The sequence below is a fragment of the Oryzias melastigma genome, linkage group LG3 (genome assembly GCF_002922805.2).
Source record: "Oryzias melastigma strain HK-1 linkage group LG3, ASM292280v2, whole genome shotgun sequence".
Classification (NCBI taxonomy): domain Eukaryota; kingdom Metazoa; phylum Chordata; class Actinopteri; order Beloniformes; family Adrianichthyidae; genus Oryzias; species Oryzias melastigma.
Genome location: NC_050514.1, coordinates 33,253,925 through 33,268,134, shown reverse-complemented (window position 1 = coordinate 33,268,134; position 14,210 = coordinate 33,253,925). Strand labels below are relative to the sequence as shown.

Genomic DNA, 14,210 nt, shown 5'->3' with positions numbered 1-14,210 from the left:
CCGTGGCTGTCCTTCACAGTCATGCAGAGTCTGCGTCAGGAGCTCAACTTCATCCTGCCGGACCCGCTCACCTCTCCCGCTTTCCCTCCCTGCAGATCATGGACGGGCCCGGAGAGAACGACCCGGACCTCGCCCCCGCCCAGCACCCCCGTTTCTGTGAGGCCGTCCAAACAGACGGCGCCGCTTACGCCGCGCTGTTCACCAGAACCTTCCAGAACAAAACCTTCCACGTGTACCGGCTCAAGAAGAAGCGCCGGAAAACTCCCAGAAGTCTGTCGGAGTCCGCCGCGGCGCCGTAGCCCTTCTGCCCCACCCACTTTTATATGACTGTGAGCTCTGCTGTCGGAGGAGCCGGACCTTCGGGTGGGGGTGGGGTGGGGGAGGGGGGGGTCTGTGTCAACACAAAACTGATCCATCAGATGTGGAGTGTAGATGTTTGGGATTACTTTTCATTTTTAGTTACTGAGGTAATAGATTCCATTCATATGTAGATGTTTAGTTGGTGTTAAAATGCAGGTAGAACCTTCAGGGAGAACTTTACATTTCCACCTTAAGAGGCCACACGAGGCTCTGCGGGACAGAAAATGTTCTCAACGGTTGAACTCAAGTCGTTTTCAAGAAAAATGCCACAAAAGTGTGAAGTTCAGTCCAGTGTTTTAAACGCTACATAACGGCTTTCAGATTTCAGAGGGCTGACGGGTCACGGGATCTGTGTCGAGGTCAAGGCGTGACATCCTCTCCTCGGCGCGGCGGCGCTCTGCTCTGATTGGATTGAACTTCCTATCAAACGCAGTTCTGCAGCGACTCAGAGGTCAGAGCGGCTCGCTGTGAAGTCTGTGTTTTATCTTCACCGCCGGCGTGTCGCTCAGCGCCGACTCAGCTCCACCTTTGCTCTCCTCACAACGACGCTCATGAATGATGGAAGGAGCTAGAACACAGTAGCGGCCCGACAACAACAGCTCTGAGTCTACGCTCAAATATCTCAAAGGGGACGGTCGCGTATCCAACCCAGACTTTCTGTAAGAAAAGCAGAAGATAAGCAGAGAAAAGACAAGTAACGACTCATGAAATCTGCTGACTTTATATGAGAACTGACACAAACAGGAAGTGATTCTGAATGATCATGACCAATCACCTTCCTGACGTCGTCTGGCTCCAACAAATTAAAACTGAATTAGCTTCATTGGTTGGAGCTGAAGATAAACTATTTTCAAGAGACAGCAGGCGCTGAGAACAGCTCTGACATATTTCCTGTGGCTCGCATGACTCACGTCCGGTGAGCCTCCACCAAATCTCGTGGGTCGTGACTCAAATCTTGTGGGTCGCGATTCAAATCTTGTGGGTCGCGATTCAAATCTCGTGGGTCGCGATTCAAATCTCGTGGGTCGCGATTCAGATCTCGTGGGTCGCGAATCAAATGTCATGGCTTGCAATTCAAATTTCGTGGGTCGCGACTCAAATCTCGTGGGTTGCGATTTAGATCTTGTGGGTCGTGATTTAGATCTCGTGGGTCGTGATGTAGATCTCGTGGGTCGCGACAGGAGTTTCAAAGAAACACAAGAAAGTTGTTTTTCTCATGATTGTGCAGAAGAGACTTGATTAGGAAGGAAAAGTTTTATTCGGCAAAAGCAGAACTATTCCGAGATGTAGTGTCACTGGCAGAGTAACGTCTTTACACATGAAATTTAGTCATATTTAACATTTTAATTGAGAAGATGACCGAGGATCGCCAATGACCGAAATCACGACCCACGAGATTTGGTTGCGATCCACAAGATTTGAGTCAGGTGAGCCACAGGAAATAAGTTGAAACTGTTCGCAGCGCCTGTCCCTGCTGCTATTTTCTATGGATGACATCACACTCGCTCACTCCAGTTCTCAAATACAGTCAATGTTTAACCCTGGAGATGTCACAGGCCGACACACTCTTTGACTGGTTGCATAACGGAACTCTTCAATTGTTACACAATCAATGTGAATCAGCTGATTCTAACATGCAGTACTTTGCTAACGTGAGGTAACGGATCAACGCCGCTTTTCTCTACGACAGTATCACCTGATTTATGTAAATAGCGTGAACACCTCAATACTGTAAAGTGTTGCATGTCAGCACAGAATTGATTTTTTTCTGCTGGAATTCTGTTAATTGCATAAACGGTTGAAGAGTTACGGTAGTTGGAAGAACTTAAACGCTGGAGCTAAAGGATAAAGACTCATTAGCTGGATAGATCAGAGTGTGTAAAATATGTTCTCTGCATTTGACCCGTCTCCTGGGGGAGCGGGGAGGTGCACGCCAAGGAAATGTTTGGTAGTTTAACCCCCCAATCCAAAGGTTTTTGGCTTTGGTATGACTCAACTATGGATTTGAACCAGAATTAGGCTGGACACTCCACCACTAGGCCACTCCAATGAAGTTGTTGGAGAACCATCGCTCCCTATCATCTCAGTGTCTTAATATCTCCTGGGGTGGATGAGGACCTCCGGTCACTTCCTGCGTCCGTCTCTCCTCCTGAAACCCGCCGGTTGCTGAGCGACCTCATTCTCATGCACGGGATGCAGCGGCGGCGGCGCCCGCTCCCCCCCCGTCCCGCTGCATGTTTCATTTAGGAGATGTTTGATTGCTTTATTTGAGAACAAAGTGATCCCATTATGTTTGCTTAATAAGAGTGCACTAATGTAATCTTTTTTTTTAACGCTGGTAATTTCCATACATATTGGGATTAGTAGTTCATTAGGAGGCAGCCTGGCAGCCGGTGGGTTCCTTAATGAAGAGCCGATCAGGACGGAGAGCTCCAGCAGAAGGAGGAACCAGGAGATGTTGCTAAAATAATCAGATACTAATCGGAGGGAATTAAAAGGTGACGGAAACGGAGATGGGCTTTTGTCCTCTGATGGTGGGATCTCGCCATCGTGACATTAGATTTCTTCTAGCCTTTACTGAGGTTCTCTGATACTGCCAAACAAAAGTCCTCGTTAGAATGAAAATGTAAACCACCAAACTCAAAATTTATGGATCACTTGTAATACAACTATCAGAACTCACTAGTATCTTTATAGTTCAGAGTATGTCCTTCAGAAAAATATCTTTATTTTTGTTCAGCTTGTACTAATAAATACACTGAAAACTTTAAATCAAATAATCTGTAGAATTGTCTTAGTACTGTGAAGTAACAGAAAATAGTTTACAGGATAGAAGTTTGAGTCTTTGTCATGACTGCCCTCATAGAGAGATCTGAAGGCATTAAAAATGGGAAAAATAGGAATACCAAGTCCGTAGACCCTTTGGTGAACCGGTAGAGCCTAAATGTTCATGTTCTTTTTTCTAATGGGTATGCTGCGGTCGATAGGTCGTAGTAAACACTTAAACAAAAAGTATTTTGACCGTTTCCATTATAGAATGGACCAGTTTGTACCATACGTTCATACCATATTTGGTTCTTCGTTGGTTGTAGCTCCATAGAAAAATGGAACAGCCCAGATAGGGCGGAGCTACTGTCGTCACATGATGAAATCCATTGATTGGCAGAAAGATATTACGACAACACCAAGCATCCAACTAGTAATTTTCCAGATGCAGGATCCAATCCGAAAGTTTTGTCCTCTTTTCGACTCATCACCTTCCACAATCTTCTTGCAAAGAAAATTAAATTCTTTGCGTTCAGTATTCCCCCTCATTCTCGAGGGTTAGGGACCGGAGACACACCGAATACGGAATACTGCTGTAGTCGCACCGTTATGACGCGCTGCTACGTCATCGATCTACACTCTGCATACACCTCGATGGTCCAACACTCATTTGAAATGTCTGAACCATTCTAAACCAGCCAGGAGCCGACGGTCCGGTCTGGACCGCTCAGTGGAAACGAGGCATAAGAACTGAGGAACTTAGAGCACGTTGGTGTAGACGACGTCCTACAGGCATCGGTGTATCGCCTGGACACCCCGTTGGTCTGTAAGGAGCCAGCATTCACACCTTACTAGTGACTAGAGCGCAGGGGTCGGCGACCTTTAACAGTAAAAGAGCCATTTGGGTTTAAAAATTTAAAATTACTATTTCATTTTTCTTTTGTTTATTTTTTGTTATTTTTCCCTCTTTTGTCCTCAGCAGTCTTACACTGATGGGTTTTGTTATTTTAGTTTGGGGTTGGATCTTGGTAGTGTTAGATTTTGGGCTTTGTTTGTTTTCTTTAGGTTGTTTTGGTTAGTGGGAGCTGCTGACTCAGACGGTCGACATGTCTGGGTCAGCAGTCTCCCTGGAGCCGCGGGTCGCAGACCCCTGGACTAGAATGTGGCGTAAGGACACCGTATGACGGCATCACCCATATGTCATAAGTTCGTCTAACTTACATTATCTTTAAAAATACTTCACAAAACACTTATCTCACGCTTGACACATTTGTGTTCCAATTTCATGACGCTGTTGAGGAAAACATGAACTTGAAACAAGAATGAAGCTGGAATCTGACGTCTGTTTAACAATTAAGCAGAAGATCTTCTTAGTATCTCGAACTCGATCACTGACAGAAGCTCTACGGTGGCTCCAACTTTTATAGACCAAACCGCAATAACAAAAACATGTTTTCCTAGCAAATCTTCTTGGGAAATCTTGGCAGGACATTCGCTCCTTACATTCCCCGTCCTGGAGCTAATGAAGGTCACAGAGTTCATATCCGCAGATGCTCCTGTGGGCTCTCATACATGAAAGGAGCAGAATCTCAACAACGTCCCTCGAGGTGGCGGTACGAGCATCAAGACACACCCACACTCTCCTCAAGACTCCTCTCTATGACCCTCTAGAACCCAAAACTCCCGTAGGGGTCAACCCCTGTATGGGTTCCTGTGACGAAGGCTACAGCTCTCATAGAACCAGAAGAGCTTAAACTGACCATGAAGTGAGTTCTTTGAGGGCACACTTCAGGTCTCTCAGGAGGTCATCGCCAAACTCCTTCAGGATCACAAAATCTTCTGTCCGATCTACTGAAGTACCGCTCTGCTTAAATGAGTCATTTCCTAATGAAAACATTTTTTTTCCAACAAGTTTCAGTGTTTGTGTTGTCACCTGACGTCCTTTAGTAACACTGTGAACTTTTCCACAGGAAGTGGAAGACGCACTGGTTGGTTTCTCTGAAACAGGAATGTTCCTCTCAGGTGCCTTCAGTCACTTTTCCGTTTGTTTCTCCTCTTTTTCCAGCAGAAGTATCTAAAAAACAAAAGCATCAGTCTTTCTGTGAACTCACAACTCTTTGTGCCAAACGTGTCTGTCATGGATCCACTTTTTTATCAGTCACATCAATGTTCAGTGGCCGTTTGTTCAATAAAATACGATTTTTTTCTTGTGAAAGCGTCGTCTTCTCTTTGTTACATGAAGCCCTCCAGGCAGAAATCGGCTTTCTTCTTGTTGCGTTGAAGGACAGAATTGTGTTGCCACTCCGTGGTCACACACAGACGCTCATTCAGGAGCCTCAGTGTCACTTTTTCACCTGCAGCATCTTATCTAACCGCCACAGACGTGGATCCACCTGCTCTGCTTCTGGTCTCCATGGTAACCTGGAGAGACGGCAGGAGATGTCTCACTTGTTTATCTTTAAAGGCTTAGCTTGTTAACGTTAGCGTTAAATAAAGGTTCCAGTCAGATATCTGCATCTGTACGAGCAAAGAAATGTCACCGTTAATATGACTAAATAGCCAAATAATGATGATCAGTTTAAGTTTGTCCATCGTTTCATGAGTCAGTAATTCAGATCTTTGCGGCCCAGGTCATGGTCCCGGTAGGAGCCGCCTCCCGGGGGTCGGTACTGTGTCCAACAAACCAACCAGACCTCTGATTTAATTGGAACGGTCAAAAACGTCGCTGAGGGGTCCTTAACCAAACGTCCGTATGTGAGGGGACGTGTTGAACTGGAACCTTCTTGAGTGCTGACCACTGCACCAAACAGGAAGTGCTCACTGGCTTCAAAAAGACAAAACAAAAGAGACTTCTGTAGAGAAATAATCATCAGTCATTCTGTTGGTCAGAATAAACATTCGAGCTCTGATACTTTTCAAGTTATAAACTGACCAATCAGATACCTCAAGTGGGTGGAGCTTGCTGCCCGCCACATCCAAAATGCTTGATTTACAGATTTCTTGTGGCCCGCTTTCACTGGAAGGGGTGTGGTCTTCCATCAAGCTTGCTCCTGATTGGTGAGAATGGTTGCCATAGAAATGTTGACTCAGATTGACTCAGACCAATCACTGCTGACTGACGACATCTAGCCCAGCCGAGAGGTCCAGTGGCCCCATGGGGTTTAAAAATGGGCAAAAAATGTGGACCCCAAATGGGTCTGTCCGCAGTTTCTGTGGTGGTCCCAAACATGTTTGCCAACATTGGGGGATTCAGTGGGCTGGCTCGTTACGCTAGCCAGCCGCCCAGCTGACCGTGGAGCTGCCTAGCTTGCTACAGCAGAACTCGCTAGCTTGTTAAAATAGAGCTCGCTAGTTCGTTACAGCGGAACTCGCTAGCTCGCTAAAATAGAGCTCGCTAGTTCGTTACAGCAGAACTCGCTAGCTCACTACAGGTGAGCTCACTGCAGTGAAGCTCGCTAGCTCAATGCAGAGGAGATGGCTAGCTCACTATAGCTGGTGTGCTAGCTTGATACAGTGGAGCTCGCTAGCACGCAACGCTAGCTATCTACTCCAGTAGTTTTGTTAGCGCAGAGTGCTAACCCACTGAGTGTCTTCTTAAGCTAATGTGGACAAACACAGTTGGGTCCACCACAGAAACTGTGAACAAATCCATTCTGGGTCCACATTTTCTGCCCACTTTTAAACCACATGGGGCCCACCTGGCCTCTCTGGCTGGGTAGGTCCGACATGGCTTGTTCCAGATCTCATGTACAGTCATTGGGTGTTTTTCTGATACATTTACAGAATTATTAAGAGACAAAACGAAACACTTTTATGTGTTTTGTTGACCCCTAAACTGGTCACAAGCTTGGTTGTAAACTGACACTTTGTGAATGGAAACTTAGCGTAGCATCACATGTAGATATATGCTATACTAGAACATGTAGCATTGATCTTGTCCTTCATTCAGAGGATATAATCTAAAGCTTTTCTTAAAGTGATCTTTTCAATTCTTATCGGTTAAAAACTGTTCTTAAAGAGCAATTTTTATGTTTTTTTACTTTTTAAAAAGTGTTTCAAACATGTTAACAGTAAAATTTATGCACATCAAGTTACTACATTGTTACAGGCGGACAAAAATCGTCTGCAGACAAAGTGTGCGATCGCGTTTTCAGACGCAGTCATGATCCAGTCTGGTGCAAATAAATGAATTTATTGAGAAAGAGATCAAAGCAAATACAAAACACTTACAGAGCCGTCAAAAGCTCCTCACCGTCATGTCGATAGAAAATATGTTCAGTCGGAATTTCCCTTTTTCTCTCTTAAAATGCCTCTTTCAAACGTTTTCTCGACAAAAAGCAGTAATTGTATATTATCTATCTCTGTATATACAAATGAGGTAAAAACATAAACTTTTTCACAAGTCTGCACCCAGAACACAACACTGAAGAAGCCGTTTGATGGGACGAAGAGCTGCTGTGCATCAGCGTCTGCCTCTCTCACAGAGGAAGAAGACAGAATCCCGACAGCAGTTAAGACGTCATCGTACAACCTGCAGCTGTTTGCTGGAAATATGTTTGAGATTCTCTCTTAAAGGCTCTGAGAGTCCACACAGTCCTTTGGTTTTTTTTTTTTTTCTTCAGCATGACAGCAAGCCATCACCTCCCATTAGGATTAGTGGCCTGACATGTTTTCACACTCTCCTACCCTTTAACTGCTTTCTGCTGGCAGGCACAAATCTGCCAGGATGGAGACAAATACAAAAAAAACAGAGCGGAGAAGGATCGATGATGACAGCGCTGCTGCTCTTCCAGCGGATGGCAGAGCAGCAGATGCCCGGCTGCTTTTGACAAACTGCAGCACTCAAAGTGCTCTTCTCTGAGTAGCTTCATCATCTGGTGTCCATACGTCTACGCTTCACCTGGTTTCAGAGGTGAGAGCCGCCGGGCCTTTGATTCTGCACTACGCCTGCCCGGACTTTCTGTGCATGAGGAGAAATCGTCTGAGGACCTGTCGCCACTTCGCTGTGTTGACGTGTCACGTTTTTGTGATCCTGCATCTTCATCGGTCTTTTGAACATAAAACCTGGAATTCCTTCAATTTTCTTCTGCTCGTATTTCAGTACAGTTTAAAGAAAATGTTCAGGGTTCACTAAAACTCTTAAAGCATCGGCACAACTTTCATCTAAAAAATGTAAAAAGATCCTTCTTTCTTATTTTCTGTCCTGCAAGTAAAAAATATTTATATCAAGAAAGTTTTTCTTGGTTTGAGAAAACATTTATTTTTCTTAAAATAAGAATTCAATTAATTTTATTTGTAGATTTTGTTGCTTTTTTAAAGAAATTCTGGAAATTTGATCAAAATGTTTGACTTGTTTTCTGAGGTGCCTGTTTTTACGGTGTGGATGTGATCAGATACAAATCCGAAGGGATTGAACGAGGTCAGATCAGGATCAGCTCAACGTGAATGAAAAACATGATTGAAAATTATTTAAAAAAAAAGGAAAATTTGTAAGCAGTTTTACATACATATTGAACATATGAAGGAAGTATTTAAAATTAGAAAAGAAAATAATAAACATTTGAAAGAATACTTTGAAAGAAATATTAAAAATAAAGTGGTAAATTTAAGACTTGAATAAAAAAAAACTAAAACAAAAAAAAAAAAAAATAAATAAATGTTTATTTGTTCTTTCAACTTTCCTTTTGTTTCTCATTCTTTGCTTTCAGTTCTCTGTTTTTTTGGTTTCAATTCAGTTTTTACTACTGAGCTGATCCAAATTTTACATGGGGGCGGGGCTTCGAGCTCATTGGTTACCGTAGAAACGTGCCGCTCCTGTGATTGGGACTCATTCTAAATCGATTCATGAAAGAAGAATTACAGCTAACGAACAAAGCTAAAGTCCACTAGCTTTATGCTAACAAATAGCGAGATTTCCCATAGGACGGCTAATGCTAACGCTTAGCTGACCTAAACATACATCGCTGAATAAATGGACTTCTTTATAAACTCACAGGTATGAACTTTCCAAACTCTTATTAGGAAATATTTTTAAAGTGGTACAAAATACCGTTTTATGCTACTTTCTTCTTCTTCTGAAATAAGGTGTAATGCTATATCGCCACCTAGTGGCCAAACTGAAACGCCCTTCAGGAGAAGCAGAACAATTGTTGGAACTTCTCCTTTAGAGAATCCATGTAACACTGGATTATATTAACAATCTCATTATTTCACTGATACATTTACAGTATGTGAACTGGATCAGATTCATATGTAAATCTTTAAAACATATAAATAGTTTATTCATATATTTCTAAACAAATGTGTCTAAACGTTTAAACTCAAATTTGAATTGAATTCAGTGGATCGAAAAAATTAAAAAAAAAATGGAATCGAATCGATTCTGGAAACTACTCCAGCCCTACCAGTGATCCACCATGATGCTTTTTTCAATAGTTCCCGCCTTAATGTCACACAGGACAAGAAGAAGATATACACGGAAAAATACAGAGGACGTAAATGCAAAGTTTGATTGAACATTTGGAGCTAAAATAAGCTGTTTTCCCATCCTCATGTTTAGGAAATCTGCTTGTTTTAGTCCTAACTTTTTAACTTCAACAGGTGGATTACAGTAAAAGAATTGATTCATATTTAACTTAAAAACATGAAGACACCTTCATGGTTCTTCTTTTGGTCTGAGACATCCGTCGGACTGCGGGGACGTGTCCTCCAGCCACAACATCTTTAAAAGACGCAGAACCCAAAGAGCGCCGAGTCCTGAAGCTTTGTTCCGCACAGGTAAGGGGGTGTGGCAGAGGTCATTGGCTCTGTAGTGACGGCGCATTGATGCAGAGGAGGACGCCGTTTCTGAGAGAACGTGCGGCCTTGAAGATGACATTTTTCCCAAGGACGTCCCTTTTTTTAGCTCCAGCGACAATTTCAAAGTCCTGATGTGTCCCCAACAAAAACACGCATACCACCTTAAACACCCACTCCCATGAAAACGGGGTTTTTCATTCTTCCTGTGGTAGGACATACAGAGTTAACTCGTAGGGTTCTGGATGTTTTAAGGCTGGAAAACACTTTATGTGCTTTTCTCAGACATGAACGTTTTCACACTTTTCTCTTTTCTTTAAACTCTCAAAGTTTATAGAAAAATAAGTCCAGTTTTTAGGATGAAAACGAAGATCTGATCCAGATTTGAGTAAATTTGGAGATCTGAACGTCTCAGTTCAGGAGACACGGAGCGGCGGAGATAAAGTGACAAAGTCAATCAGAGAATAGCTCACCGTTTAAAAAAATAAAATGAATACATGCACTGAAAATATCTGCGAAACAGCGAGACTGTAAGGTGAACTGTGATATAGTAAGGGACCACTGTATATATTAAAAAAAATCTTAAAATGTTTTAATTAAAATTGTTGTGAATCAGGAGCAGAAGAAATTTTTTTTTAAAAAAGTCGAATTTGTGGGGTAGAAAATACGCTGAGCAAAGGGGAGGGGAAGTGGGGGTGGGGTTGCTCTGTGCCAAAAGTCCCGCCAACAATTCAGGGGTAAAATTAACTCCTGCCGCTCTGCAGAAACTATGTCCAAGAAAGTGGCACGTTTTTTGATTTGGGATAAAAAAAAAAAAAAAAAAAAACAGCATCATCATAATTAAAAGACTACAGAGTAAGTTTTGTCCCATAATACTGCAAAAAAAAAAAAAAACGTTTTGAGATCAAAATTTTTCAAATTGCAAACAAAATGTAAAGTTTTAAGAATAAAACCTCTTAATTTGCAGATAAAAATAAATATTTGGGGTTTTTTTCCTCATAGAGAGCTGGTACTGAACTGGGGACACACTTGATTGGATAGAATCTAGACCAGGGGTGTCAAAGTCATTTTTGGTCGGGGCCGCATTCAACCTGTCTGATCTCAAGTGGGCGGGACCAGTAACATAATAGCAAAATAACCTTTGGTCGACTTGTTTCTGTGGCTTAGTTTTTGTTTTTTTTCTTAGTTGGAAAAAAACGTCTCAAACAACCTAGTAGCCTAATCACTTCTTATTACATTGTTTAGTATGTTTATTTCTTGATCTCTTGTAATGCTGGTCTTGGGTTTCTTTTGCTCCCCCTAGTGGCAGATTTGTGCATTGCGGTCATTATTTAAAGACAAAACTCGCCACAGGAATGGGATAGAAAGCTTCCTTTTTCCCCCCAACATGTTTTTCTCTTTGTGAACGGGACAGATTAAACTATCTGACCAATCAGCATCAACCCTCTTCTCTGTGATTGGCTGAAGTCCTCCTCTGACAATTTATTTTTTAATTTTAAAAAATCATTCCCAGTAGTGTTTTAATTCTGATTATGACGTTTTATACCAAAATCCCACAACCTAAATGTCTTAAAAATCCTTTTTTCCTGTTGATCTGACGCCTCTGTTTCCAAAATCTCCTCTGAGGGCCCGTGGCTTTTGGAGCTCAGCTGAGCAGCCCCGCCCCTGATCAAGACCAATCAGCATGAACCCCATTGGCTGTTTGGTGTGGCACATTTATAGCGCTAAAGTGAAACTTACAAACGCAAAATCAAAGATATGGAGAAAATGAGATGAGTCACTACGCAGCTGAAAACGAAAAAAAAAAAAAAAGTTTTAAAGCCCCATCATGACAATTTTTTATTTTTCAAAAATCGTTCCTAGTAGTGTTTTAATTATGATTATGAAGTTTTGAACCAAAATGCCACAACTTAAATGTCTTAATCTATTGATCTGAAGCCTCTGTTTCCAAAATCTCCTCTGAGGGGGCGTGGCTTTTGAAGCTCTGCCAGAAATCCTCAACAAAACAAAATGATTTCTTATTACATTTGTTCTTTTTCATAAAAACAATTCCACACAGACATGTTAAAAACCGCAAAACGTGATTTTTATTTTTTTATTTGCAAATTATTATTTTTTTATTCTTTAAACTTTACATTTTGTTCGCAATTTAGGACATTTTGATCTAAAAAAAAGACGTTTGTTTGCAATATGGTGGCACAAAATGTTACTTCATAAAATATCACTGGGAAGGATTTAAAATAGATCAAACGATGATCGGAGAGGGACTTTTAGATCACAAACAGTATAAAAAAACGTTTATTGGCGAGTTACTTCTGTTACTTTGATGCACAGTAACTTTTCAACTGTTAACATGATAATTCCAGTAGATTTTGAAGGAGAAAAGCGGCTTTTCTCCTTCAAAATCTACTGGAATTATCATGTTAAAGGTTAAAAAGTTGCAGTAAATCAAAGAACATAAACACTGGAGCTCTGGTGTTAAAGGGTTAACATTTTCTGGTTGAGTCACCTTGGAAAGCGGCGCTGCATCGTTTGCATTCCATCCCGCCGCCGTTGTCTTTGAGATGAGCGTCTGGCATCAACGCCATTTGGTATGCTGGAGGAGGAGGAGCTTGCTCGTCCACTCACACGTCTGTTTGAATTTTTGTGTGTGCACACCTCCGACCCCCCCCCCCTTGGGTGAGCAGGAAGGAGAACAGGAAATCAAATGAAGACGCCGGCGCTTTGCTAAGTGGAGGGCTTGATGTTTTACAACCCGCAGACGCCCCGGCAATACAGAATCGCTTAGCAAAAACAAAAGGATGATAGTCGAAGCTTTTTTTACCTTTTCTTATAGAAACACGGACTGAAGCTGCTGTGTACAAACGGGCGGCCAGGAACTGTCCAAACCCAGTCCGATTCCCCCCGGATCGTGTGACTTTATTTACATGGATTTCATTCAGCAGCAGGAGGATAAAAATATGGTTTAGCCACGCCCCCTTTGTTCAACAGAAGAAAAAGTCTTATTTTTACATTTTTCCGCCATCACCGGAGGAGGGTTTGAGCTCGGCGACCTTTAACCTCGCCACCTGCTGGGGGAGGGGTGTCTTTACTCTGTTATACTTTCATTTTGTCTGTGAGGCCACCATGATGATCGACAGGGCTGGGTGAGCTGGGGGCGGGGCTCTCTGCGGAGCGTCTGTGTGCCCCCCTCCCCCGCCGCTCAGAGGTCGCTGGCCTCGGCCCGCTCGTACAGCGCCCGCAGCTTCTCGAAGCGAGGCCCCCAGTCCCCGAGCGTCTCCTCCCTCCTCGCCTCCCCCCCGCCATCCGCCGGGTCGCCGCCCTCCAGCCCCGCCGAACTGAAGGAGCTGAGGGAGCCGGCGGGCGAGCCCCCGCCCTCGGTGGAGAAGACCTGCAGCGAGTCGAAGGGCCCCGTGTCGGGATGCTGGTCGGCGTCGCGGATGATCTCGCACAGGTAGCGCGCCAGGTCCTGGCTGGAGAAGGACAGGGAGCGGCGCGCCAGCTGGGAGGGCCGTGCCTGGCCCTGGGCGGAGGGCCTGCAGGGGGGGACGTCCCGACGCAGGCTGGTGGTGGTGGTGTTGGTGGAGGAGGTGGAGGCGGCGGAAGGGGGCAGCGTGGTGGAGCTGGATGTCCGGCTGAGGGGGTCCAAACCCGGCATGGAGGCGGGCGCGGGGGGCGCCTGGTGGAGCAGGTGGTGGTGCAGGTGGTGGGGAGGGGGCGGGTGGTGCAGGGCTCTGGAGCGGCAGTACTGGACCGACTGGGCCGGGCTCGGCTGGAGGGACTTCTGCAGCTCTGCCATGTCGTAGGCGTTCTGCACACAAACACAAGCAGGTGAGACAACGAGGAGGAGGAGGAAGAGGAAGAGGAGTAGGAGGAGGAAGAGGAGGAGATAGAGGAGTATGGAGAGAACTAAATATCACCCCGATTTATGCATACGTAATTCCGGATTTGTGCGTAACTTTGGAATAGTGTGTACGTAATTCTTGATTTATGTGTAATTTTGTATTTGTGCGTGCGTTAATTCTTAATTTGTACGTGGGTAATTCTTGATTTGTGCTTAACTTAGGCTTTGTGCGTAACTTAGGATTTGTGTGTAAGTAATTCTTGATTTGTACGTAATTCTTGATCTGTGCGTAATTTTTGATCTGTGCATAATTTTTGATTCATACGGAAGAGGATTAGGGCCACTGAAGAAAAAAAAAATCTCAGAATTCTGAGATTAAAAGTCAGAATTCTGAGTTTAAAAGTCAGAATTCTGAGTTTAAAAGTCAGAATTCTGAGATTAAAAG

General features: G+C 43.7%; 2 protein-coding genes across 9 annotated transcripts in view; one reads left to right on the top strand and one right to left on the bottom strand.

Annotated features, from left to right (window-relative positions):
• The window catches only part of dpy19l3 (dpy-19 like C-mannosyltransferase 3), a 94,426-nt gene that overhangs the window by 64,978 nt on the left and 15,238 nt on the right, over nucleotides 1–14,210 (top strand). For 4 of the 5 annotated variants that reach the window (XM_024294981.2, XM_024294982.2, XM_024294980.2 and 1 more), the window contains one exon: nucleotides 96–3,132. In XM_024294981.2, the coding sequence (XP_024150749.1) occupies nucleotides 96–299 (204 nt within the window). In that variant the 3' untranslated portion in view covers nucleotides 300–3,132. Of the gene's footprint in view, nucleotides 1–95; nucleotides 3,133–14,210 lie in introns of those variants that run through there. The other variant, XR_002921669.2, reaches the window with a different exon arrangement.
• Nucleotides 12,650–14,210, bottom strand: part of si:ch211-186j3.6 (neural-cadherin) — a 482,505-nt gene continuing 480,944 nt past the window's right edge. For all 4 annotated transcript variants that reach the window (XM_036211377.1, XM_024294975.2, XM_036211378.1 and 1 more), the window contains one exon: nucleotides 12,650–13,732. In XM_036211377.1, the coding sequence (XP_036067270.1) occupies nucleotides 13,124–13,732 (609 nt within the window). In that variant the 3' untranslated portion in view covers nucleotides 12,650–13,123. The remainder of the gene's footprint in view (nucleotides 13,733–14,210) is intronic.